At 47.8% G+C, this 25,626-nt stretch overlaps 4 protein-coding genes and 1 long non-coding RNA gene across 7 annotated transcripts; 3 read left to right on the forward strand and 2 right to left on the reverse strand.

The window, feature by feature from the left end:
* Window positions 1-182: 182 nt before the first annotated feature.
* On the reverse strand, window positions 183-560 carry LOC120688695 (uncharacterized PE-PGRS family protein PE_PGRS24-like). The gene has a single exon (XM_039971084.1). It carries the CDS (start codon window positions 558-560, stop codon window positions 183-185), a length of 378 nt encoding a protein of 125 aa, XP_039827018.1.
* Window positions 561-7,422: 6,862 nt separating this feature from the next.
* Window positions 7,423-11,229, forward strand: LOC120692358 (65-kDa microtubule-associated protein 6-like). The gene is made up of 10 exons (XM_039975630.1): window positions 7,423-7,692; window positions 7,831-8,037; window positions 8,518-8,778; window positions 9,210-9,428; window positions 9,526-9,681; window positions 9,780-9,939; window positions 10,046-10,197; window positions 10,290-10,377; window positions 10,499-10,647; window positions 10,774-11,229. The coding sequence occupies exons 1-10, from the start codon at window positions 7,561-7,563 to the stop codon at window positions 11,119-11,121; spliced, it is 1,872 nt and encodes a 623-aa protein (XP_039831564.1). The 5' UTR covers window positions 7,423-7,560; the 3' UTR covers window positions 11,122-11,229.
* Window positions 11,230-13,753: 2,524 nt separating this feature from the next.
* Window positions 13,754-14,749, forward strand: LOC120692359. The gene is made up of 2 exons (XR_005682595.1): window positions 13,754-14,102; window positions 14,187-14,749. It is a non-coding gene; the product is annotated as an uncharacterized LOC120692359 (long non-coding RNA).
* A 1,316-nt stretch (window positions 14,750-16,065) lies between these two features.
* Window positions 16,066-16,897, reverse strand: LOC120692635 (cortical cell-delineating protein-like). The gene has a single exon (XM_039976015.1). The coding sequence runs from the start codon at window positions 16,780-16,782 to the stop codon at window positions 16,423-16,425; it is 360 nt and encodes a 119-aa protein (XP_039831949.1). The 5' UTR covers window positions 16,783-16,897; the 3' UTR covers window positions 16,066-16,422.
* Window positions 16,898-18,581: 1,684 nt separating this feature from the next.
* Window positions 18,582-22,768, forward strand: LOC120691567 (cytochrome c oxidase assembly protein COX11, mitochondrial-like). Of its 3 annotated transcripts, none has more exons than XR_005682303.1 (7): window positions 18,582-19,011; window positions 20,171-20,223; window positions 20,895-21,019; window positions 21,082-21,154; window positions 21,234-21,338; window positions 22,232-22,312; window positions 22,417-22,768. XR_005682303.1 is itself a non-coding variant. In XM_039974661.1 (7 exons), the coding sequence occupies exons 1-7, from the start codon at window positions 18,706-18,708 to the stop codon at window positions 22,516-22,518; spliced, it is 840 nt and encodes a 279-aa protein (XP_039830595.1). In that variant the 5' UTR covers window positions 18,609-18,705; the 3' UTR covers window positions 22,519-22,768. The 3 variants fall into 3 exon arrangements, 2 of the variants coding, with proteins under 2 accessions (XP_039830595.1, XP_039830596.1); XM_039974661.1 differs by having other exon boundaries at window positions 18,609-19,011; window positions 21,239-21,338; XM_039974662.1 differs by lacking the exon at window positions 20,895-21,019 and having other exon boundaries at window positions 18,621-19,011.
* Window positions 22,769-25,626: the final 2,858 nt, after the last annotated feature.

Here is a 25,626-nt window from a genome sequence, read left to right on the forward strand (position 1 = left end):
ATCTACAGCAGTTCGTCCATGGCAGCCCCCACGATCGCCCACAAACTCCGCATCCCTGCCTTTGATGGGAGTTCTGATCCCTTGCAGTGGTTGCAACGTTGCAACCTGTGCTTCGACGCATGGGAGACAGTAGAAGATGAGAATGTATGGATTGCTTCTTTCAAATTGAAGGGCAGCGCATATCAGTGGTACTCCTGGGCTTCGTGGGCAGGATTTGTTGCCGCCATCAACCGCAAGTTTGCACCGGCCGCCGAACCAACATCAGCACGGCCTGCGACTGCATCTTCCATCGTCGCCGAGATCTTCGCCAAGCTCGACTCCATGTACGCATCCTCACCGGCACCCACTGCGGCCACAACGACAAGGATGCCTGCCCCTGCATCACCCCCGACATCGACGCCTCCCATGCCGGCGCCTCCCACACCAGTACCGCCTGTGGACCCGCCGGCGCCATCTACTCCGCCGCAGGCGACGCCAGCGACTCCGCCGGCGCCTTCCCCTCCGCCGCAACCGCCGGTGCCTCCACCATCCACGCTGCACGCCGTGCCCCGCGGGGTCATGGCGCCCACGCCTGCGCCACGCGCGGCCTCGCCTCCGGGTTACCCCGCGCCACGCACGGGTTCGTCTTCGTCGACCCCTGCACCACGGACGCCGTTACCGCCATCCCCCGCTGCTCCACCGGTGGCGCCAGGAGCTCCGCCGACGTCTCTGACGCCGCTGCCACCGGCGACACCAGCTGCGTCGGCCGGCGTCGTCGATCCGCTCGGGGAGCAGCAGCCCCTACCCATCATGGATCCGTCGCCGCCAGTCCATCGTCGCCTGGCGAAACCTCCCTCATCGGCGCGCATCCTCATTAGCAGGGTATCCGCCCGTCGCGGATATGGCTGCCCCGTCCGCCGCGGCGTCCATCCCCCATCACGGTGGATCCGTCCCCGCCCGTCGCGCCCCCGTCCGCGGCTGTACGCGCCTACCCGCGCTCGTCGCGCGGTGCCCGTCCGCGCACCTCCATCCGTGGCCGCCCGCGCATCGTTCGCGCACCTCCGTCCGCGGCCGCCAGCACGCCGTCCGCGCACACCTCCGCTCGTCTGCAGCCGCCCGCGCGTCCGTCCGTGCCTGCACCATAGTCACAAAGTTCCTGGGTCGACCGGGTCGAGGAACGGGGTCGAGGGTCGAGGGTCGTCATTTTATAAAATTATGGTTCGAATGGGGTATACATCTATGGAACGATAAATTATTATGTGGGACGCGACCCTGATTCATCGGGGTCGATATCTTCGGGTCGATAAAGACAAAAACTATATATGTGCTACTAATGAAGAAACTAATCTGCACAAGCATATAAGAAACATATAAAAGAGTACATTTAGACCATGCTACACGCACTCAGCTCATTGTCTAACAAAAACCACACCAATCCACTGTCCTTAACCTCCTTATCCTAATTAAATCTGCTAGCAATGGGGCTGCGACCCCTTTCAAATCGGGACACGATCCAACCTTGAATGGGACACTGACCCTCTTCGACCCCGACCCTCGAATCGGAACGACGTTCCCGGGTCGAGGGACGAGGCATCGACCCCGAATCCTGTGACTACGGCCTGCACCCGTCCGCAGCTATTCGTCCACCTGCTACCGCCCATCGAAGGTTCTCCAGCGCCACGAGCGGCCTCGGCTTTGGCGTCTCCATCACCTGCCGTGCCCCCGGCGACCCAGTCCGCGCCAGCGCCTACGGGCGTGCCCACTGTGGCAAGCACGGCCCTATCTTCAGCTTCGGCGGGCGCGCCTCCTCGTTGTTGGCTGTGCCGCCTCACCTGCTCCTTTCGTCGCCCGCATCGGCATCGATGGCGTCCTCCTACCGCATCTACGGCAAGGCCGATGATGACTTTGCCATCAGCGTTCGCGAAGGCGTCCTCTGCTTCCTGGACACCTTGGTGATGTCTAGCGCCGATGAAGCGCTCGAGCACATGCTGGTGAACGCCCCGAAGGAGAACATGGGCCACAGGTGGCCTGAACAGCAACCTCGACATCATCTTCGCCGTGGCATCCCCTCTGCTTCTCTGCTGCAACTGCCACCACCCACCACAGCTCGAGGACGAGCTGTCTTGGAAGGGTGGAGTAGTGTTATGGCAAGTGGAGCCGGTCCAGGGCCCACGCGGTACTGTACCGCGTGAATAGTGTCGGGAATAAGGATTAGATGGGTTTGTTAGGAAAAAGATAAGTTAGATTGATTCGGTTAGGATATTGCTTAGGGGTCAAGTCAGTTGTCTTTATAAAAGAGACTATCATGTATCAATTAGAGGCAAGCAAGAAGAACTGTAAAAGTAGTCAGAGCCTCCAAAGGAGGGCGACGAACAGGTTCTTCGTGCTATCCCTAGATCTACCGTATCAGTATGAATATACTTTTTGCATGGATTGTGACTTCTTAATCATCCCTGCGGGGTCCTTACCTGGAAGCATGTCGTCATCAATTGACAATGAATTGAAAAAAAATATATATGTAGAACTGTAGTGTTCAGTTGCAAAGCTGTTTACAACTGTGATGCTACTGTACTCCATCTGGATATTGGTCCACTTAAGGCAACTATAACTTAACGCACTCTTGAGAATCATGTAAGGTGCATCATTGTAGACTCTTCTATTATTTATGCAGTATGTTAGATGGTTAAACAAGTTGGTGTGCCTGTCTTGGGTTCCATCGTTTTTGCATTACTGCAAGTCGTTATGGAACATAGTTTTTTTTTTGAAACGATATAGCTTTGTTTAATCAAGGCCACAACTGCAGCATCCAATTCCGACACTGTAGTTTATAATTGTACCAAATCTCCAGCTTATACTGTCAATTATTGTGTGCTCAAAAAGCTGCAACTAACCTACCTTGGTAGGTGGTAACTGTAAAGCCTGTATTTTTTTTAGACAAAGCACACAATCATACGATACAATGTGAACAAGGGATCAGGGCGCATTACGATAATCCGGGGCTGCTCGCCCGTTCTTTTTAGATTTGAAATCCCTGTAAAGCTGATAATGGCCAGAGAAAAGTATGAGACAGGAGAAAGACTGAAAGAGGTTGGGAAGAAAGACGGTTGGTGCCATGAATTATTGTTCTATAGGCCGGCCCGGCCCAAGGTACAGTCAGGGATTGCGTGCTGCCTTGGCCTGTGCGCATCCAATATGGATGATGCCTGCATCTACCGGGTCTCAATTAGTGCCTCCATGATTGGCTGGGTTGTGTAGTTTTTTTTAGAGAGAAAAGTGCAATCATGTGTCGTCTACAATCTTGTAAACGAATTAAACTGCTTTTTTTGTTGGTTAGGGACTAGGGAGCCATAAATTTCATGGGAGTTTTGCAGGAAACAATCTGACTGCAACGAACTCCTGCAACTCTCGTTTCGCGATGCAATGCGAATGCCGAATGGTATGGACACTGTCACATCGGCGATTGGCTTCTTCCTCTGTCAGAGAAACAGATCGCCTCGCTCTACTCCACGGAGCCAACAGCGTTCGGCTAGACAATCAGTCGCCCGTCTTTCCTGCCGTGCTGGCGGCAAGCAGTTAACGACCCTGATTGTTCATTGTCAAAATGTCAACTTTCTTTAAGACTCCTTTTCTTCTCTGCTCTGAATCTTTACGTGTGTTGGCAGGCAGCACATGCACATGTAACCGACGGCCAACGGCATGCTGTTCACTTCCTGTTCTGGCAGTTCGACCGGTTTGGGCATGGTCTACATCCAGATCTAGTATAGCATCAGGTGATGCAGTACCAGCATCCACGTGCTCTGAGCGAGACGAACGTGAGGCGACACATGCGGATAACACTCCGCGGCACATGAAGGCCTTCCTGGATGATGAATGAATCCAGCCGTTGCGATTTGTCAGTACAGCATCCACTGGGAAGGAACTGCGCGCCGGTTCGTTCAGTGGCCGATCATTCACGGTTGCCTGCGTGCAGACACCCAAATATGATCCGTTAGGGCAGATAAAGAAAGCATTTTCCTGCTCTTTGTATCTACTCAGGAGAGCATGCACCGAAGTCCTCACAAGAAAAACATGTGCAGGCCTAAGGTTGCTAGCTCAAGCAGCGACAGCAGCCGGTTGGCACCCCGCAGGTCGCGAGTTCGAACCCCGGATGGAGCGAATTTCCGCCTGCGGGTAATAAAATCCCCCTCGCTGTAAGGCAGGCATGACCCTTGTGGTAGGCCAGGGTTCGGAGAGTTTTCTGCGGAGAAGCCGTTATCGCTTCCTCTTAGTGAAATACGGTGGGCGCCGTTTCAGAACAACCCCCCCTGCGTTTTTTTAGAAAAAACATGTGCAGAAGTTCTCGAACATTCTTTTTTTTTAAAAAAAAATCAGGCTTCCTCTCAGGCACCTTGCGAAAGAAATACCTTCATTTCTGAAAGAAAATGATTAAAACGACACCCGTTTCCCCCCTTCCTGTGACTGTACCTTCTTTCTGTTCCCTGTTCCTTCTGTCCACCGACTGTCACTGGTAGGAGTATTTTCTATTCAAGAATCTGTTAAGAGGTCATTTTCTTGTCATGCATGCATGGCTTTTCTACTTTATTTGATGCGACCTGCCCGTAGAACTCCCCTCTTTAGTGCTTATTTTAAGTGCACCTCGGTATTCTATGATATGGACTGTTAGAATGTTTGCATCATACGCAGAGGCCCACACGAACTCTCTCTTTCTCGCACCCCCCCCCCCCCCCCCCCCCAGTTCAAGACAAAGAAGATTAAGAAACTAATAAACATGTTTGGTGCTAGCAAGGAGGGTCATCAAGGCCGACTTGGGAACACACAGCGTCCCCTGCCCAACTCGCAATCAGGGCAGCTGGTGCGTGGTCGATTTGTAGTAGTGGTTGACCTCACGGGATGCTCTGCTCCAGCCTCCAACCATTTGCTTGCTTAACCTAAAGCCCGCAGATTAAGACCCACAGCTAGCTCTTCGTGCGAATCAGAGGGACCGTAGCTAATAATCATCAACCAATCAGAGGTGCCAGAGATGCTAAAATATTTAGCTTCACAATATACAGGCGGGGCACAATTATGTAAACTAGCATATCAACTCGTGCTCATGCACGAGCTAATTAAAATTAATATAAAAATGAGGTCAATAATTATAATTATGTATCTCACACTCTTTTTCATCAATTAAATATTCTAACATATACTCTAAATATATATTTATCATTATTTAGTTATAATAGATTTTATTTTGCATCCCACATCCACATGTATTCGATATATATATTTAGTTGAACTATTTGTTTGTGAATTAGTAGTCTTATCTCTTCCATCATACATAAATACATGGTGACACATCATGGGTAGTATTTTTATATAAACAATAATATTAGTAATAATAGAAATTGTAATTTAGATTTTTATATTCATACTTTAATATTTTATTATAATTATATAATTTAAATTCAGATTTAGGAGTAATTTAACTTCTAATAATTATATAATTAGATAATTTATATGCAAATTTAGGGGGCTATTTGTATTATAATTGCCAATGTTAGGCTAGGCGCTAGGCGGATTCTAGGCGGTGACCTACCGCCTAGAGCCTAGGCGGGATTAAGCGGGATTAGGCGTTTCAAGGCGTTTTTCTAGGCGGTACAATATACTACATATACTTCACCATATACTCTAAAAAGAAAAAAGGAAAAATGAGGAACTAGTGGGCCTTGAATTGAAAAGAAAGGCCCAAAGCAGCCCACCAAACCAGCCCAACCCGAATCTCAACCCCACTCCCACCTTTTCCATTCGATTCCATCACCTCTGCCTCCAACCCGCCGCCGCCTCTGCCCAGTCCGCCTGCCCACCCACCTGCGACGCGCAGGCTGCCGTTCCTCCTCCTCCGCGCCCGCCCCTGCCTCCTCCTCCTTCGCCGCGCGCACGCCCCTACCACCTCCTCCGCCGCGCGCACGCCCCTACCACCTCCTCTGCCGCCGCCCGTCCCCTACCTCCTCCTCCGCCGGCGCGCGTCCCCTGCCTTCTCCTCCGCCGCCGCCGCCGCTCTCTGTTCTACCTCATCCCCGGGTCGCCGGATCTGCCTCGTCCCCGGCCCCTACCACCTCCCCCGCCGGCGCCGACGAGCTGGCGCCGCCTAGGGGTCCGCCTACCCCCTAGGCGAGGTGGTCCCCCCCCCCCGCCTAGCGCATAAGAGCGCCTAGGCGAGCGCAGAATAGCGCCTTGTGGAACATTGATAATTGCATAGGTGGGTAATTTACACGAAAAGATTAGGGGTTACTTTAGATTTTTTATAATGGCATAGGTGAGTAATTTAGATACATGTTTAGGGGGTTACTTTAGTCTATCTTCATAATGGTAGATGTTGGTAATTTATAAGAAAAGATAACAGATCCGATGGCTATTCTAATCAGAGTTATTAGATTGATGGCTAGATGTTTCTGATTTTTGTGAGAATTTATAGAATTTCTCTATTTTTTATAGTGTCCACCTAGGATCCTAGGTGGCTTCATATGGAGACTTCAAATGAGCCTTCAATTAGTAATAGTAAGAAGCTTCTTCAGAGTGTGAATGAAATGGCCTCTGATGACACCAACATTTCTGGTGGGATAGCTTGCTTAATTATTGGCGGCGTTTCTCCACGCATGAAAAGCACGGCCTAACGTACGTATTTCTGTTAGGCCGGATGTATAGAAAGGAAGAAATAATAGTGGGTTGGACAAGACTGCTCGTGACCCGTGAGAACGTATTCTGATCAACTTGTGCATACGTGTACATGATGAAAGGAGTGGACGAACGGCACCCCATACACTATCTGCTTGTCTCTCTTTGTTTTGCCATATGCTACAAATATTATTGCCTTGGTCTGCATCTTTTAATTTGGCCCAAGCTTATTCCAGAAGGGAATGCATTGTATTGGCCATCGAAGCCAGTAAGGCAGTAACTAACGATCTTCAGTTCGGTGATCGATTAACAAACAAGCGTGATTGTTCTGCGCTAACCGCAGGATTAGGCATGCAACACACACACACACACACACACACACAGAGAGAGAGAGAGAGAGAGAGAGAGAGAGAGAGAGAGAGAGAGAGAGAGAGAGAGAGAGAGAGAGAAGCAGGTGGCGGACCAAGCATCCATATCCATCCATGGTGGCAGTATGGCACTGCACCAAAACCCTGGCTTTATTAGCGGGGCTTCTTTTCTTTTTCCTCCCTTGGCCTTTCGCAGCGCGCTCATCAGGGGCCTACACGGAATCGACTTATCGACCAGCCGGCGGCGTGTGGCTGGCCACACCACACCCATCACCGTTCGATGCAATGCTGGTCTGGTCTGCCGGAGCTGGTAGCTCCGACCTCCGATCCCCGGCGCGGCCGACAGCGACGTCGGCGAGCCCAGCTAATCATGCAACGACCCGCGGCCGGCTAGCTATATATGCCTTCACCCGACACGACGCACACGCCTCCTCCGATCCTTCCTCCCCCGTGCCCGCACCAGCAGCAACCCCTCTTAAACGCCCCCGCCCCTCAGGCTCGCGCGCGCGACCTCACCTCGATCGGAGAAGCGAGGCGCTCGCTCGCCGTCTGGCCCATGGGAGAGGCCGTCACCGCCGCGGAGCTGCTCTACGGGATGCCGTTGCTTCGATCGGTCACCGGCGGCGACGGGGGTGGCGGAGGAGGCGCGGAGCCCGGCAGATGCGGCGCGCTGCTCGCGGAGCTCAAGGTGTGTGGCCGTGGCCGTACGCTCTCTCTCTCTCTCTCTCTCTCTCTCTCTCTCGTTTGCGAGCGCGCGCGCCCATGGCATGTCTGAGCTGAGCGCGTGGTTGCTGCGGCCGTCCGTCGCCTGTGGTTTCAATTGCAGCAACTGTGGGGGGAGATCGGGAAGAGCCGGGACGAGCGGGAGCGGATGGTGCGGGAGCTGGAGGCCGAGTGCATGCGCGTGTACCGCCGCAAGGTGGACGAGGCCACCGGCGAGCGGGCGCTGCTGCACCAGTCGCTCGCCGCCGGGGAGGCCGAGATCGCCGCGCTCACCGCCGCGCTCGGCGCCGACAACAGCCCGCAGCTCAAGGTATTGATTGCTCTCTTCCATTTCGTAGTCTCTTTTTCTTGATTCCCTGCAGTGTTTTGGATACTTATTAGTACTGCTTGTCTGCTCCTGTTGAAATATTTTATCCGTTCAATTTAACACTGTCAAGAATCAAAATGGATAACTGCAGTAGTATAACATTTTCTTTGCGAAATGCAGTAGTATAATACTGCTCGTGCAATCTCAAGTAATTAAGTGTAGCTCTTGGAATTGATACAGTACAAAAGTATAGTTTCGTCATAAATTTCTACAGTAGTATAGTTACGATAAAAAAATAGAAGACGATAACAGTTAGTAACATGAGTAGGAGTAATTCTCAATGCCAACTTACTCAATCATTTTCACACATTCAGTCTGAATCTTCCTGTGGATAAACTCAAGACTGAAATAGTTTATTTCAGGCGTTGACAGCACTTGATTTTTACTTACGATTGGTACACCGTCGTGATCTCCTTCCTCTAGGTGAACAAATGGACCATGTCTTTGACCGAACGGGTGTCATCGGCCACATCCCTGCTGGAAGAACTGAGGGCGATAAAAGCAGAACGGAGTAGGCAGTTCGCCGACATCAAGTGGGAAATCGAGAAGATCAGCGCTGAAATTGCAGGGAGGAGCTACGGCTACGAGGGCTCCCCGAGGGCCAGCGAGGTGGAGGAGCATGACCTGACGATCAGGAGGCTGAACGAGTACAAGGCACGCCTGACCAATCTGCAGAAAGAGAAGGTATGGCCGGCAACCTAACGCATTCCTGGTTCTGGTTCTGGTTCTGAAACTTCTGAATGTGCAAGCTTGTGCAGCAGCACTTTCAGACAGGAAACTAAAAGCAACAGATTAACAGATCCAGGGACTGCTTAACACAAATAACTGATAAACAGAAACACTCGGGTCTGAACCTTCGGCGAGGTGGACCTGTCAACTAGTAGGAGGACCGTCAGTTTAGGTCTTAATCTGTTCATGTCGTTCAGTTGGAATTGGTTCATCAGTCAATTCGCCCTTGGCTTTCCTGGTATTATCGTACTGGTTTCAGAATCCTGTCGTCAGCCTGTCACACTCGTAGGAATTTGACTCTGACATCGACGCTAAAATAAACACCCCTAGGCTTCCAATTCTGCAACATGACACTGACGAACTGACACATTGTGGAACCTTTGCAGACTGAGCGGCTCCACAGGGTCCTGGAGCACGTCACGGAGGTGCACTCGCTGTGCGACGTGCTCGGCGAGGACTTCATCGCCATCGTGAACGAGGTCCACCCGGGGCTGCACGAGACGGCCGACCCCGGCAAGCCCACCAGCATCAGCGACAGCACGCTGGGCAGCCTCGCGCAGGTCATGGCGATGCTCGCGTCGGAGAAGGCCAAGCGAGCAGCCATGGTGCGTGCTAACTGCTACCAGCCTTCCCCTGCATCCGATCCGTTTCTTTTTAAACTTGCTCATCGATCGGCGTGTTCTGTCTGCATTGCATTTGCAGCTGCGAGAGGCCGTGGTGCCGCTGGTGGAGCTCTGGGAGCTGATGGACTCGCCGGAGGAGGAGCGGCGGGGATTCAGGAAGGTGACGGCCGTTCTGAACCCTGCCAAGGAGGAGGCCCTGTCCTCCGGTGTCCTGTCCGTAGCAACCATAAAGAAGGTGAAGCGCTGAACAACTCTGCTCTCGTCGCTCATCAACTAGATGCAGCTGCAATGTCGGTGACTGATCTGTTGAGCTGTTGCGTTGGCGCGGCGCAGACGGAGGAGGAGGTGGAGAGGCTGACGAGGCTCAAGGCCAGCCGGATGAAGGAGCTGGTGCTCAAGAGGCGGCTGGAGCTGGAGAACATCTGCCGGAGCATGCACGTGGAGCCCGATGCGAGCACCGTGCCGGAGAAGTCCATTGCGCTGATCGATTCAGGTAAAGGTTCAGAGCTCATGTGTTGGCTACTGAATTGCGTTTCAGATCGATGGAAGTGCTATCAGGGCTATAGTATGTGCCTGATGTTGAACGGCATCTTATTCAGGCCTTGTGAATCCTTCTGAGCTCATGGCCAGCATCGACGAGCAGATCGCCAAGGCCAGGGAAGAGCTCCAGTCCAGGAAGGACATCATGGACAGGATAAACAAGTGGCTGTTGGCTTGTGAGGAGGAGCAATGGCTCGAGGAGTACAGCATGGTATGTCCAAATCTGCATTTAGAAATATTGATTGGAAACTGAATTTTTGTGCGATATAAAAAGATAAAAAGTAAGGGAAATGTGGCTTTCAGGATGAGAACAGGTTCAGCACTGGCAGAATTGCGCGGCTCAACTTGAAACGCGCCGAGAAAGCAAGGCTTATCATCTCCAAGATCCCAGGTAGTACATTGGCAGATGATGAATTGGCTATCCCTACTGCATTGCATCTCTGAAGCTTTGAGCTGGAGTTTCTGTTCGCCAGATGTTCGCTTACACTAACTCGCTGTCGGTAAATCTGCAGCCATCGTTGACAACCTGATGAGCCGAACGCTCGCGTGGGAGAGCGAGAGGAAGAAGCCGTTCCTGTACGACGGGGCTCGCCTGGTGGCCGTCCTGGAGGAGCACAAGCACGCCAGGCTGAGGCAGGAGGAGGAGAGGAGGCGACTCAGGGTAAGATATCACAAGCATCACTGCAATTGTTTGCCTCTGGCACCTGCAAGAAGACGCTAATGAGCAGCTCTGCCGAGCCACAAGAATTAACCTGAAGTGACTTTGGCAACTGCATCCATGGCGCAGGAGCAGAAGAAGCTCCGCACCCTGCTGAGCGAGAAGGAGGCGATGCCGCACCTGAAGCGGCCCGGCAGCAGCTTCGGCCGGGCGTGCGCCGAGCCCTGCGCCGCGAACCGGAAGCGGGTGGACGCGGGCAGGCCCGCGCCGTCCGTGCGCAGCGGCGCGTCCTCCAGCGGCAGCGGCGGCAGCGGCGGCGCGGCCGAGCTCCTGATGCGGCCCCGGTCCTCGGCGGCAGGGCACTGCGGCGAGTTCCTCAAGGGCGCGAGGCGGCTCTCCGGGCCGCCGTTCAGCTACGCCGCCGTGCCCAAGGGCTGCGGCGGCGGCGGCATGTCCTCGTCGCTGGCGCTGTCTTGAACTGGTCGCAGGTCGAACACGAGTGCTAGTATAGTAGCAACACGGTCGTGTATACTATGGATACGTTTCGTTTACACGGTTAATTAATGGATGAACATTTGCTAGCTCGATCCATCACGACACCGTAGGCATGCGCTTGCGCAGCGTGCCCTCCCCGTCGGCGGCCGGAAGTGGACTCGGTCGCTGGTGGCGCTCGGGCGCGTGTACTCAACTCGGTCGGACTCGTGTTACCGTACGTGTCCAGGCATTCGAAGGGGCAACAACGGCTTTGCCTCGATCAGCTACCGGATGCATGGCATGCAACGCAACGGAATGGGGCGAGCCGGCGAGGCGGGTCGGTCACCTCGTGGAACCGTGGCCTCTGGTGCGGCGTGCGGCGCGCGACTCACGGGCGTGGCGGTGGTGGACGTAGAGCGTGTTCGGCCGCATGAATAGTGCAGAACTGGTAGAATGAATAGTATTCTGTGAGAAAAAATAAATCGAGACAAGCCAAGCCTAGATAAGCCGAATAGCTTCGTAGGACGCGACGCGGGCGGGTGATGCTGTCGGCCACAACATATTTTTTTTTGGTATTTCCCTGCCGGGGCACGGCTTGGTGCGCCACGGACTTTTGAGGGGGAGAATGTAAAATATACTGCACTCCTACCATGGATCAGGGCCGGTTTAAAGTTACCGTTCTTCTATTTGTAAGCTCAACAAATGAATAGTTAGGGATATCAATTAGTTAGGGGTATGGGTCCGGCTCCCTTCGTTTCGAAAGGAGGCCATAGATATTATATTATTTTTATAGATGATTTTTCTCGCCACACATGGATTTACTTTATGAAAAATTCGATGTAGACAAGGACATGAAACTCATACTATCTTTGAGTAGTTATCTGGCCTCAAAATGAATTACCATAAGAGTGAACTCTTCTGCTTTGGTGAAGCAAAGAAGATAGAATCTGACTACATGAACATTTTTGGATGTCAGGTAGCCGAAACTCCTTTAACGTATTTGGGAATACTGTTACACTATAAAAGAATAAGTAATAAAGACTGGAAGATCAAAGAAGACAGGTTTGAATGTAAATTGAGTACATGGAAAGACAAGTTGCTCTCCTATGGAGGCAGGCTTACTCTCATAAACTCAGTTTTAAGCAATCTATCTGTCTATATGCTTTCTTTCTTTGAAATCCCAAAAGAAGTTCTCAAAAAACTAAATTTTTATAGATCTAGATTCTTCAAGCAAAGAGATGGTCACAAAAAAAATAGATTATCTAAATGGGATATACTATGTAGACCAAAAGAACAAGGTGGACTGGGAATTATAGATTTAGAAATCCAAAACAAATGCCTCTTAAGTAAATGGTTATTCAAACTTACTAATGAAGATGACATTTGGCAGCAGATACTCAGGAACAAATACCTGAGAAAAAATCTAGTGATTCACAGTTTTGGTCAGGACTTATGTCAGTAAAACAAGAATTTCTTAATTGGATGACGTTTAAAGTACAGATGGGAAACAAACCAGATTTTGGGAAGACAAGTGGCTGGGGAACTCGGCCCTTAAAGATCAATATCCCAAGTTGTTTAATCTGGTTAATCGCAAACATGTTACCGTTCATACAGTTTTTAATGGAGACTCTTTGAATGTCTCGTTTAGGAGACACCTTACAGGAAATAACCTGATGGACTGGATGGATTTGGGACATCGTGTTGCTAACATCCAGCTGGGAGATAATAAGGATATAGAAATCTGGCAACTTCACAAAAGTGGCCAATTTTCAGTTCGTTCTATGTACTCAGCTCTACCTATAAATAAGCACGTATGGAAATTGAAAATTCCTTTGAAAGTAAAAATTTTTATTTGTCTACTCCACCATGGGGTTATCTTGACAAAGGATAATTTAGCCAAGCGTAATTGGAAGGAGAGCAAACAGTGTTGTTTTTGTATGAATGATGAAACAATTGTGCATCTCTTCTTCGGGTGTCATATGGCTAGGTTATTTTGGAGGATAATTTTCATCACCTTTGGTCTTAAAAAACCTAATAATATTGTGCATTTATTCGGGTCATGGCTACAGGGTTTTATGTGGGAAAAGAAAAAAGTTATGTTCACAGGCTTATGTGCGCTTCTCTGGTCAATTTGGTTATCCAGAAATGATGTAGTTTTTTATAATACTCAAAAACAAATTGTTCTCCAGATCCTTTTCAGGGCCACTTAGAGCAACTCCAACAGAAGTTGTAAAATACTAGCTAAATTTAGAGTTTGGGAAGGTCTTTAAAAAAATAGAAGTCTTCCAAAACGGTGGAGAAACCAACGGACTCTCCAAAAATCAGTCTCTTCATATTCAAAATAGTCCACGTCAGCCCTCTAGTGATCGATCTATTTTTTCCCCTCTTCAGTCTAACGCCGCCGCACCCTAGCTCCGTGCGCCTGGCCGCCGCCACGCCGGAGGCTTCGTGCGTGGGGAGGCACCGGCGACATGGCTTGTGGATCGGAGGCCACCGCGACGCGACCTAGTGCCAGGACAAGTGGGCACCTGACCACCACGACCACTGCAACCTAGCGCCACGATCTTGCTCGCCCTTGCCGTTTGGACGGAGGAAGCCGCCACGCTCGTCACTGTCGTCTCAGGTAACCATCTTGTGATGCAGAGGTACACCATGCTTGGAAATCTGGTGAACAGATTGATGATGCCCCTCCTCAATTCAGGGTCCAGGAAGGAGGATCACCTTGGCCTAGAAGTATGGAGTCCGATGATGAATTCAATCAGTTTGTAATGAATGAATTGATTGATGCCTCTTCATGATGAGAATGATCCATTTTTTGGTGCGGCACACATGATCATTGAGGATTCAGTTAATCATCCGGGTCGAATTGGTTCCATTGAGGGACATGATGTACTGGATCGAGAAAGAGTGCTTTATCATGGTCTTCTGTACAAAGACTATTTTTCAGATAATCCTACGTTTCGAGAGAAGACTTTTAGACGCAGGTTCGTATGTTGGCTATTTATGTATCTTTTTTTATGTCACCTATACTATATTTTGCTAATATTTATAATTGCATCGTGACATAGGTTTCGTATGAGGCGACCAGTATTTCTTCGTATAATGAATGCTGTTGGGGAACATGATGACTATTTTGTGCAAAAGAGGAACGCAGCCGGTCAGCTTGGACTATTTTGTCTACAGAAGGTCGTTGCAGCTTTTCGTATGTTAGCTTATGGAGTACCAGCCGATGCTTTGGACGAGTACATTTGTATTGGTGAGAGTACAGCTTTAGAAAGCACTGAGAAAGTTTGTAGTTGCTGTTGTCGAGGTTTTTGGACCTGAGTATTTGAGGATGCCTAATGAACAAGATACCGCTAGGTTATTTGCAACTGGAGCGAGCAGAGGATTTCCTGTTATGCTTGGGTTGATTTTGCAAAAGGTGGAGGATAGAGACTTGATTGCAGATGCATGTCGCTCCTTGGAAGTGACGGCGATGGACATCTTTGCGCGGAACGGGTGGCAGTTTAGTAATAGGCTTTGTGGCTTGTAATTTGCTTCCTGTTTAGCTATCAAAGTTTGTAATAAGGGCCGGATATAACTCTTTGATATAGAGGCCGGGATATTGTTCAATATTTCTTTATCTAAAAAAGGGTATCAATTAGTGACCCTCATATGCACCTCCAACTCTATTTAGTTTAAAATTTTGTACTATTTCTTCAAAGTCAGATCTTATTTTGAAAAAATTAGTACAAAATTTTGAACTAAAGATGGTTGGGGTGGACCTAAGAATCACAAATTTGCAGCCCTATGAATGGTATATTCTGTTTTTTAAAAGGAAGATATGGGCAGTATTAGTTGGAATGTGTCTTTGATCACACGGTGCTCAACTACTTGTGTGTATGTTAATATACAAGGATTAGAAAAAAAAATACAAGATCATAGTCATTCCCACGAGCGAGACAAAATTCATGAAAAGAAAAACACGGTGACAAGTCATTTCGGGCTAATGATGATGTTCCGCCGTCGCACCAAGAACTAGGAGACACTTTCAACTAGCTATTGCTATATATAGGAAAACCCTTGCTCACCATAGACATGTGTGACGACGTGCCGGAAACTTGTAATGGGAGTATCAGCACATTTACGTAAGCACATTACCTTCCATGAAACACGCGGAGGTTTCACTCTGAAATTTTCGAATTTTGGCCATTGCGTTGGCACCCGGCTATGTCAGCGTATTTCTCAGCACTGAATTTCTGAACACACATGTGGTATCTGTCAACACTGACTGCAATTAGGACAATGGTGATAAGAGTAACCTCTGTTTATTCTGCTTGTGCTAGCTGGTCCAATGGGAACGCATCTCTCTCTTACGATTCTTGCACCAAAAGATGGCCAACTAACGTGGCCGGATCGAGCGCGTGGACGGCCCCGATCAAGCGAAGCGCGGCCTTTTTGCAAAAAAACCCTCATACTTAAGCGAAATCAACCCGCAGTCCTACTTCCTCTCTCGGTTTATTTTTCAAAAAAACCCTCGACTTTTACCAAAATCAACCCGCAGTCCGTGCCTTCTTATGGACTTATTTTTTGTCTTGCTGGGGCGGCCTGCCTGGAATGGGCCAAAAACGGTCCGTGAGACTCTTCTCCTTTAATACGATTTTATTTTTCCTTTTTAAATTAGAGATCTTTCAAAATTCATACAAAATCATAGAAAAATCATAAAAATACCAAACTAATTTTGATGAGTTTCTAATGGCTAGATCTATGCATTAAACTTAAAATATCATATGATTTAGTGTACTTTATTACGCATATGAACTAAAAAATATCTCCTCCATCTTAACAAAAAAAAATCTAAAATCAAATCCTATAAATCCATACCCTTTTTCTTACTCTTTGTTTCCTGACTCTTTTATTTAATGCTAACCTATAGTACAAATACTTGAACATAAATAATCACATATATACATATAAATAGCATAGTACTTCACTATATATGGTACATGATATTCCGTACATTCGCACATACAAGTACATCATGTCACACATATAAATACTTGAAATGAAGATACACAAATAACATAACATACTTACAATATATGCCGTAGATACAAATATATAAACACGCATAGATATATATAGCGACAGCTACATCGACGCATAGCTAACCTACATACTCATCCAATCACCCAAGCCCTAAAACACACACACTTGTCAGTGGCATGCATAAACCGGAAGCCATGGAGCATCCATAAACCCGAAGCCATGGAGCATCCATCCGATCCACAGGACCAGCCGGCGGCTATACTAACACAAATTAACTTAGGAGCAGTTGGAGCCCGGCACGGCCGAGGCGTTCCGGCCGCAGTAGTTGAGCACGAGTGGCACGTCGAGCGGCAGGTTCACGGGGATGCCGAGGACGTTGAGCCTGATGGCGGCGCAGAGGCAGGCGGCCAGGTCGAGGTTGACGAGATTCCCCAGCAGCGGGCAGCACTGCTGGGTCGGCGGCACGTTGATCTTGAGCTTGAGCAGGACGAGCACGTCGGCGCACACCTTGAGGTCCGCCAGCGCGTTCGTCGGGCACGGGTTGCCCTGCTGCTGCCCGCGGACGACGGCGACGCCCGCCGACGAGAGCAGCAGCGCCGCCGCGAGGAGGAGCGCCGCCGCGGATCTCGGAGCCATCCGATCAGCTGCTAGCTAGCTCGCTCCGCTCTTTGTTTGGAGTGCTGCGGGTCCTGGTCTGGTGGTAGTGGGTGGCTGGATGGCTCTTGGCTTCTCGGGGAGTATGGTTGCTAGCTTGCAAGTGCCAAGTATTTATAGACAGAGCTGCGATGCAATGCAAGGCTACCATGGCACACGGCCAGATATTTTCCGTTTCCCCCCTTGTGGGCGCCGTGCGTGCACCACGCGTGTGTGTACATGGAACGGGTAGAGGCGGCGGCATAACAATGTCAGCGCTGTGGATTGTGGCGTGCATCAGCATGAGCAACAGAGCAAGAAGCTTTGCAACTCGACGAGCACGGCATGCGTGCCAGGACCGGACCACGTCCCCAACACCCGTCGCCCGCGCGCGACAGGCGGCAGCTTTTTTTCTTTTCTTTTCTTTTCTTTTCGGTTGCAGGTGCGTGCGTGTACGCGGCCACGCAGACGCACCGCAACGCACTTGCAGTGGTGTTCGTTCGGAGGCCACTAGCCGACATCCCCACCGCACACGCGCCGCACCAGACCAGCCGCGTCGCCGCCACCATCTCTGGCTCTGGGGGGTGGCTTCAAAAGGTGAATCGATTGCGACGCTGGCCGCCGGCTGGATCGGTTTTGCGGTGCGTGTGATCGATCGGCCATGACCAGGTAGTGGATTCCCATGCATGGGAGTGCGTGATGGCCGGTTGAGTGGTGGATCGCACTGTCGTCACAGTGGGGGTTTCTGATGTGACCAACGTGCCAGTGCCCACTGATCGCAAGGGGAACTGAGGATGTCGGCTACAAATGATAAAATGGGTTGTCACTTGTGACTAGAGAAATCCATTTTTCTTTTTGAAAAAGTCACAAGAAAAAATCTGGACAGGAATTAGTTGGGAAACGGGCTCTAGCTTGGAGTTGTTCATCTGCGGGCCTGCTACGGCCCGTTGGATCGCCGACCCAACAACCTAACTAGGCCGCAAATTGTACGGCCAATATCGGCCCATCGAAAAAGAGGCCGTGGGTGGCGAAATCCGGAAATCCTATGGGCCTGTTTGGGATTGCGGTCCAAAAAAAGCGCGGCACGCATCGATAAGCGGCGCGGACCTCGCTTCTCGCGTTTTCTTCGCTTCCAGTTCAAACGCTCGCTTATCGCGTGGTGGGCGGCCGGCAAACGCGCGTTGGTCGCAGACCGTTCGGCGGGATTTTTTTGCTTGTTTTGCTGATACGCGCCGCAGCCGCCGTCCCAAATGGGGTCTATATATTTTCCGAAAGATTTTTTCTTCCCCACTTTCTAGTGTTCGAGATTCGTGTAAATCATCTCATTCGTTGAATTTTCTCAACACTGTCTTCTTTCTCCTCCTACCCCTTTCTCATCGCACGCCGCCGCCCCGTCGTCGCGCGCGTTGGCGGGCCGCACGCCGCCGCCGCGCGTTGCTGCTGCGCGCTGCAGCGCTGCTGCTCCCGCGTGCTGCTTCTCTGCCACGCATGCTACTGCTGCTTTGCTGCGCTGTTGGTGCTCCGCTGCGGCTGCTGCGCCGCACGCCACCGCCTCCGCTCCCCGCTCCCCGCCGGCGCTGGAGAAGATGGATTAAAAAAATATTGATCTAGATTTTGATTTGCTGAATCTTTTTGTTTGAGATGTTGAAATAATTTGTAAAAAATGTTGAATGTATTATTTTCAAATGTTGAACTATTTTTTCAAAATATTGAAGCTAATTTAAATTTAATGGGCTTTATATATATATATATATATATATATATATATATATATATATATATATGTGTGTGTGTGTGTGTGTTTTCCAGAAGTTATATAGGAGCCGCCGGCGAAACCCGCGCGGTCCGGTTTACGTCACGCACCGAAGAGAGAGAGAGAGGGGAAAGAGTACAACGCGGCGGCGACACCACCGCCCGCCCGCCGCGATGGCGATGCGCCAGCTCGCCAGGCTCCACCAGCGCCTCCCCCCTTCTCTCCCCCGCCGGCACGCCACGCGCCACGCGTGGCCGCCCGCCGCCGACGCGGCGTTCCTCTGCCGCGGGCTCGCCTCCTCGTCGTCGTCCTCCGCGGCCGCCGCCTCGGCGGCGGGTCGGGAGAAGAGCTCGAGGCGGACGCTGGGGTACCTGCTCGGCGTGGCGGTCGCTATGGTCGGCGCTTCCTACGCGGCTGTCCCGCTATACCGTCGCTTCTGCCAGGCTACCGGCTACGGCGGCACCGTCCAACGACGCGAGGTCTGAATTCCCTAGTCATCGATTTGGTTTCCATTCCCTTGTTAGGGATGTAGATGCGCGTTGCTCATTGGGCGTATATTAATAATGTGTGTTTTATTCGGTCCGATTTAATTGCACGGCTCCATCAATGATTCAATGGTAGGGTTTAGTTCCATAGGCTGTTATGCTTTGCTATATGTTGGTTGTGGGAGTATGTGTCATTTCGAAGCTCTGTGGAGTTCATAGTTCCTATGGTCTTATTACAAGAGGAATAGTAATTTTTGTGCAGGGAGTGTTCCAGTTTGAAATCTTGTGTTTGCCCCCCCCCCCCCCCCCCCCCCCCGAAATGAAAAATTTAGAATCTGTAGCTGCATTTTTGCCATGCAAAATAGTGATTTGCTGCTTCTAAAATTTTCTATTATTTTATTTTCCTTAAACTATAATAGGCCATGTAGAGCCTTTTGTTCCCCTGGCCTAAACAAGCAACCAGCAATGGAGAAAAAAAAAAGAGGATAGCATTACCATCAGTGAACTTACCACTACGCCAATAAATTGGTTTATTGTTCTATTGCCATTTCCAGGACCCAAATATAAATAGAGAGCTCAGGATAGTGGAGTTGGCTCGCCCAATTGAGTGTAGAGAGGCTACTACTCGACAAGTGACCATGGATGCCGTGGCTGCCGGCCAAAGTTACTCCAACTTCCGCTATTGGTTTCATTGAAGCCTTGTGCTTTCAGCACAACCATAGCTTTTGGCCATGTATGTTAACCTAAGTTACGAATATGTTCTTTAACTGCCCTTAGATGACTGATTTGTTCGGCTGGCTGTGGCTGGTAGCTGGTGCTGATTTGTTGTCAGAGAAAAGTATTGCTGGCTGGCTGTTGGCTGGTGGCTGATGCTGATTTGGTGTGAGAGAAAAGCACTGCTGGTTGGCTAGCTGACAAGTCAGCTGAACAAAGTGATTATTGTTTGTAGCTTGTTTCCCAGGTCAAGGCGACATTGATGATGATATCATCATCTGAAATAGCATTATTGCCAAATTTTATCTAAATGACTGGAACTGAGAGAAGCCAAAAGTCATATTTCAAATAGATCATGTTGAAAGTTTGATATGATGATAAATTCCTTTTGAACGTTCCGATTTATGAAATGGGCTTGAGCTTTCTTGGCTCTATGCAGAGTGTGGAGGAGAAAATCTCACGACATGCTCGAGATGGAACTACAACGTCACGGTGAGCCTTGCTCAACATGGAAATATGTTTATTTCATGTTCCTACACTAATGGAAACCTTTCCTCTGAATACTTTTAAACCTGAAGACTCGATTAAAGGATTTTGCCACAAATATGTTTTATGAGTTTGAAATATACCAGAACGGTTTAATGTGTTCACCGGCTTCACTTAATTCTGCTCTACCAATTATAACTCATGATATTTGTTGAAGTATATATGAATTGCCCACCTCTCCCTATTAGCTTAAGCTTTTAGGTTGAATTGGTTGGTGCGTGCAACTCAATATGATATCAGGGCTAGAGGTCTCGAGTTCGAATCCTGGCGGGCGCGATAGAATCCTATTCCACATTTGAGGCTTAGCGGAGCCTACACATGTGAGGGGGGGGGGTGTTGAAGTACAATTGCCTACCTCTCCCTATCAGCTTTAGCTTTTGGGTTGAATTGGTTGGTGCATGCAACTCAATAATATTGAGCATTTTGTACTTATTCATTCAAAATACAAGCCAAGACTTAGTTTCATTGGAGCACTAAGACAACCACTGCATCCCCTACAGGAATTTGTGGTTTAATCATACACTAACTGTTGTGAACTTGAGGAAAGCACGTGCCTAATTGTTTGTCATGAATGATAGTGTTTTCTTATACGTGTAAACTGATTGTGTGCTGAGCAGTGTTCTAAAGGTGTCGCCTAGGCGTCCAGGCGGACCCAGCTTACCTTGGGCAACAACCACGCCTTGTCGCCTAGGCATCCAGGCGTACCCAGCTCGCCTTGGCGCCTTTAAAACACTCGCGCTGAGTATATTTCTACTTAAACTCTAGTGCTTGCACCTTCCTTTTTAAAAATATTTCATTTTCCAGGGAGATCATTGTCCAATTTAACGCTGATGTTGCTGATGGAATGCCATGGAAGTTCATTCCTACACAGAGAGAGGTAATCTGTTGGGATTAATATGCATTTTTCTAGCATTTTCTGTTGTATACTCTTTCTGGACCTATTCCATTTGTTGTAGGTTAGGGTTAAACCTGGTGAAAGTGCTCTGGCGTTTTATACTGCTGAAAATCGCAGTTCAGCTCCAATTACTGGTGTGTCCACATACAATGTTGCTCCAATGAAGGTTTGAATTGCAATTTGCATTTCATTGGTTGCTATTAGCACAGTTTGCATGTATCTGCTGTTTCTTCTTCGAAGCTAATTATATCACCATTGATCCTATTTTGACGTTTTCTTTAGAAATGTCATGCCATCTTTGTGCAGTAGTTTTTTTTTTCCCAGCCATTTCTACTATACCGTGTTGTTCAATACTATCCTTCTGGCACTATCTTTCAATCTGCTGCCAAGAAATGCTAGGTCCTAGGTGTAATGCTTCTCCCATTAGTGCCCTTTTTTCATACGAGCATTCTCATTTGGAACGAATCGCAATTAATGCTAATAGTCGAGGGTAATAAAGGATTATTATTTCAGTTCAAATTGTAGAAAAATGTTAAAAAGGTATGTAGTATACTTTTAATACTGTTTCTCGGTATTGGTTTTGGTTTCCTCCACTCGAATTTCAAGATTATATTGGCTTTATTATCCCATTAAAGTTCGAATACTTAACCAGATTTTCTAAATTGAAATGTCGCCTATTCCATTTGCCTGAAATTTTTTAATGGAAGTTGTACATGTATTGTTTTATTTATTGAATAAAAAACTTGTCTTGTAATGAAGTACAACTTTTCACCCTAAAGCATATCAGCATATCCTGAGAAGCAAGATTTGTGAGAGAATCACAGGAATGGCATTGGGACTTGAGAAGTTATCGGGCATACTAAATATGGTTCATTTCTTGGAAATAGCTTCAAACTACTGTTTGACAGAATTACGTTTGACTCTTTCTCGCAGCTTTACAAATTGGTATCAGTCAGAAAGTTTAACTTGAGCTAGGGTGTTGCATGACATTAGCTAAGAGAAGTTTTGTCTCCTGTTATTTTGAGTTTTTAGTAGTATTTTCTTCCTGTTATCATGCAGGCTGCCATTTACTTTAATAAGATACAATGCTTTTGCTTTGAGGAGCAAACACTTCTTCCTGGGGAGCAGATAGACATGCCAGTAAGTTCAGTTTGCACTGTCATGAAATATTGTGTACACACAGTTATCTGCAATTATTTGTGTGCGCTGCGCAAAACTTTTACAACACTTGTGAAACTTTTCAGGTATTCTTCTACATCGATCCTGAGTTTGAGACAGACCCCAAAATGGAGGGGGTGAACAATATAGTTCTTTCCTACACGTTCTTTAAGGTGAACGATAGGTAGAAAAAAAACAGAGCAACAGTAGTTGCTCTATTAGAGAAACACTTCATCGAATCTGTATGCTTCGAAATAGCGCATCTCATGTAACATCACGAGAAGAGCTTGTTTGCTTGTGTAGTTAGCTCGCATTTGTCCGGAAAATTTTGCAAATAATCTGTACCAGTGATAGTGTACCCGACGCAACCAAAATGAGGTCCCTTATATGTATCAAGGATCCTGCAGCATTGATGTGATGGCATTTCTTTTTTTAATACCAGAAGCGATGGCATCGTGTTATGAATATATAAGGGGTCATGGAAGCGATTCCCGTGTGTGGTTGTACTGTAGACTTCGACAAATAAAGTTAACCTTTTAGAAATCGGGCAAATGAAGCGGTTTGCACAACAAGACGGGACCCGCCGCCTACCGTAGTATGGCCCAAGTTTGTCATCTGTTGCCTGGTTAGTGGACACCATCTTTATCCTGTACAACTCCTGATGCGCACCCCTCTCCCACCGTATGTTTCTGTTTTTCTTTTTTCTTTATCCTGACTTCCTCTTTTCATTTCAATAATAATAATTTTCCTATATCCTATTTTATTCTTTTCATATTTTTTTCCATTCCTTTGTATAGATTTCTAAACATAAGGTCATAATTTTTTTTTATTCACTGCCCCCTGCCCCCTCATAGACTTACTACATGCAAATGAATGCTACGCATGAAACATTAAAATATGAAAAGTACGGAAAATATTCATCATATGCTCTGCCTTCTTCGGATCTGTGGAGCAACACATGCAGAAACAACTTGCATGGACACGTGAATTGATCATGATGTACTAGGTTTGGTGGGTAAATATCACTGTTTGCCTACACGGCCGTTTACACGGTGTGTAAACGCTACTCGATGGGTAGCCGTGTAGACCGATTAGTCGTGTAAAGCCGTATAAAACCGTCTCGACCGTTTATAAGGCCGCTTAAACGGTCGTGTATTCCGACTATTTGCTACACGGTGGTGACGACCGTTCACCGTTTAATGTTTAGGCTAACATTGGTAAATATATGATTAGAGTGCCAATATTTCTATTCAAATTTCTTCGAAATCATATATCCATTTATACGATGATATTACTTGCAACTAATGCAGCAAAATAAGACAAAATATGAATATATTTTTTCTTTTCTATTAATTTTCTTTTTGTGTTTATTCCTCTTGTTCTTTTTTTCTCTTTCCTATTTCTTTCCTTCAATTTTTATTCTCTCTCTTTCTTTCTTTTATGATTATAAATCTCATGTACATAATCTCTATTTGAACTTATAATTTATCATTTCAGTAATTTATATCAACCATGTTTATTTTTATATATAATCAGATGTTAACATACCTAAACTTACCTGTTAGTATAGTATCAAACTATCTGTTCACATTTAAAAACAAGTCATACTTAACGTATACTAATTTATTTCTCTTGTAGACTCATAAGGTGGAGTGTCAAATAATTTATTTCTTTTATATGCTAACTTATTTAGCACCTGTATACATACTTATAAAAATAAGTTTTTTGCGATGTAGATGCATTTGTTCTTCATGCAACATTTATTGTCTACGCTTAACTAATTTATTTGCAATGCAAAATCATTTCTTCGCTTTGTAGACTAAACTGTTTGGGGATATTGATTCATTCATTTGCCAAATTATTTTCTATTATTTATCCTACACAAAGAAATGTTTCTGGTGTTTTTTTCATAGTACATTATCATTTATGCATCATGTTTAACTTTTTTCGTACAAAATGATTATTATTTTTGTTGTTAAAATATATAATTCCAAGTAGCTGAGACTAATTATTTAGTATTTAAAAAATATTTTTAAATTATGCAAACATAGAGAAGTGTGATCTTGTTTTGAAGATCTTATCATGAGAAAGATCATGGTGCAACCCAAATTTAATTTAAGTGCTTGCTTTAATAGTTATAGCCTTTTTAGCTTCGATTTCGAATTTGCATGCTGTAGGTGACGTTGTCATTGCTGTCCTTTCACTTTCCATGCACAAAATGTTTGTCCCCTATTTAGCTGAAATTATCATATCACAATGCGTGGAAACAGTTTCACGGTTGGGCTAATGACGACCCTTCCAATATATCCTTCAGGTGAAGGTTCCGCAATTGTCGTCTTAAGCTATATATAGATCCGAACTCTCCCCGTCTTCTAAATCATGTCCACTGCCAATGCATCGTGAGTGGATTCGTATCTTATGACGCATTGATTTTCATCAGGCAGCTACGGTGTTTAAAGAGTCGTTCATAACAATGTCCACTGTCGGATGTTTGTTTTATGGGACCAAGCATCTTCTTTGAACGCTAGCACATCGTGGGAGCTTGCAATCAGAGACGACCCACTCAGCTGTCCGTTTTCCCTTCATCAAAGCGAATCGCCAGCCAGTCAGCCACGCCTCGGCCGGTCCTCAACCTCATCCCTCCATTTGACGAGCGAAACGAGGATCCCAAATCTCCCAAATCTTACGAAGCACTCGTCCGGGATCCGCGGTCCTCCTCCCTGTTGCTCCGGGCTCCGGCGGCAAGCAGCGACAGGGAGACCGCATAGGACTGTAGGAGGAGGGCGGCAGGGGATGGGCGCCGGGCCAGCGGCACGGCAACCTGCCTGCGCTGCTCCACGGCCGGGGGCACGCGGGATCGAGGTCGAGGCAGCCGCAGTCCGGCCGGTACGCGGCCATGCAGCAGCCGCGCGCCCGGTTTGCTTTGTTTTACTCCGCCGCGGCGGCAGGCGGCAGCGCACTGCTTGGGCGTGAGTAGGGCTGGACGAAAAACTCGTAACTCGCTAGCTCGCTCGACTCGCTCGTTAATGGCTCGGCTCGAGCTCGACTCGTTTTATAATGAGCCAGCTCGTTTTATAACAAGCCAGCTCGTTTTATAACGAGCAGCTCGAGCTGGCTCGCGAGCCACTCGCGAGCCATAACGAGCCAGTTAATTATGAAGCCAGCAAATTTAAATGGGTGCATTGTTAAAGACAAAAAATTCTAATGACTCATATTTGAAGAAAATGAGTGCTGCAATGTTAAACAAATTTGATAAATATTTGGAAGAGAAGAACAATGTCATGGTTATTGCTACA

The sequence above is a fragment of the Panicum virgatum genome, chromosome 9N (assembly GCF_016808335.1).
Source record: "Panicum virgatum strain AP13 chromosome 9N, P.virgatum_v5, whole genome shotgun sequence".
In the NCBI taxonomy this organism is placed as follows: Eukaryota; Viridiplantae; Streptophyta; class Magnoliopsida; order Poales; family Poaceae; genus Panicum; species Panicum virgatum.

Coding starts and splice junctions, on each gene's coding strand:
- LOC120688695 (XM_039971084.1), bottom strand. CDS start 560: ATGACCCCGCGGGGCACGGCGTGCAGCGTGGATGGTGGAGGCACCGGC.
- LOC120692358 (XM_039975630.1), top strand. CDS start 7,561: ATGGGAGAGGCCGTCACCGCCGCGGAGCTGCTCTACGGGATGCCGTTG. Junction 9,940..10,045: donor CATTGCGCTGATCGATTCAG/GTAAAGGTTCAG, acceptor CATCTTATTCAG/GCCTTGTGAATCCTTCTGAG. Junction 10,378..10,498: donor TATCATCTCCAAGATCCCAG/GTAGTACATTGG, acceptor GTAAATCTGCAG/CCATCGTTGACAACCTGATG.
- LOC120692635 (XM_039976015.1), bottom strand. CDS start 16,782: ATGGCTCCGAGATCCGCGGCGGCGCTCCTCCTCGCGGCGGCGCTGCTG.
- LOC120691567 (XM_039974661.1), top strand. CDS start 18,706: ATGGCGATGCGCCAGCTCGCCAGGCTCCACCAGCGCCTCCCCCCTTCT. Junction 20,224..20,894: donor GATGGAACTACAACGTCACG/GTGAGCCTTGCT, acceptor TGTGCTGAGCAG/TGTTCTAAAGGTGTCGCCTA. Junction 21,020..21,081: donor CTTTAAAACACTCGCGCTGA/GTATATTTCTAC, acceptor TTCATTTTCCAG/GGAGATCATTGTCCAATTTA.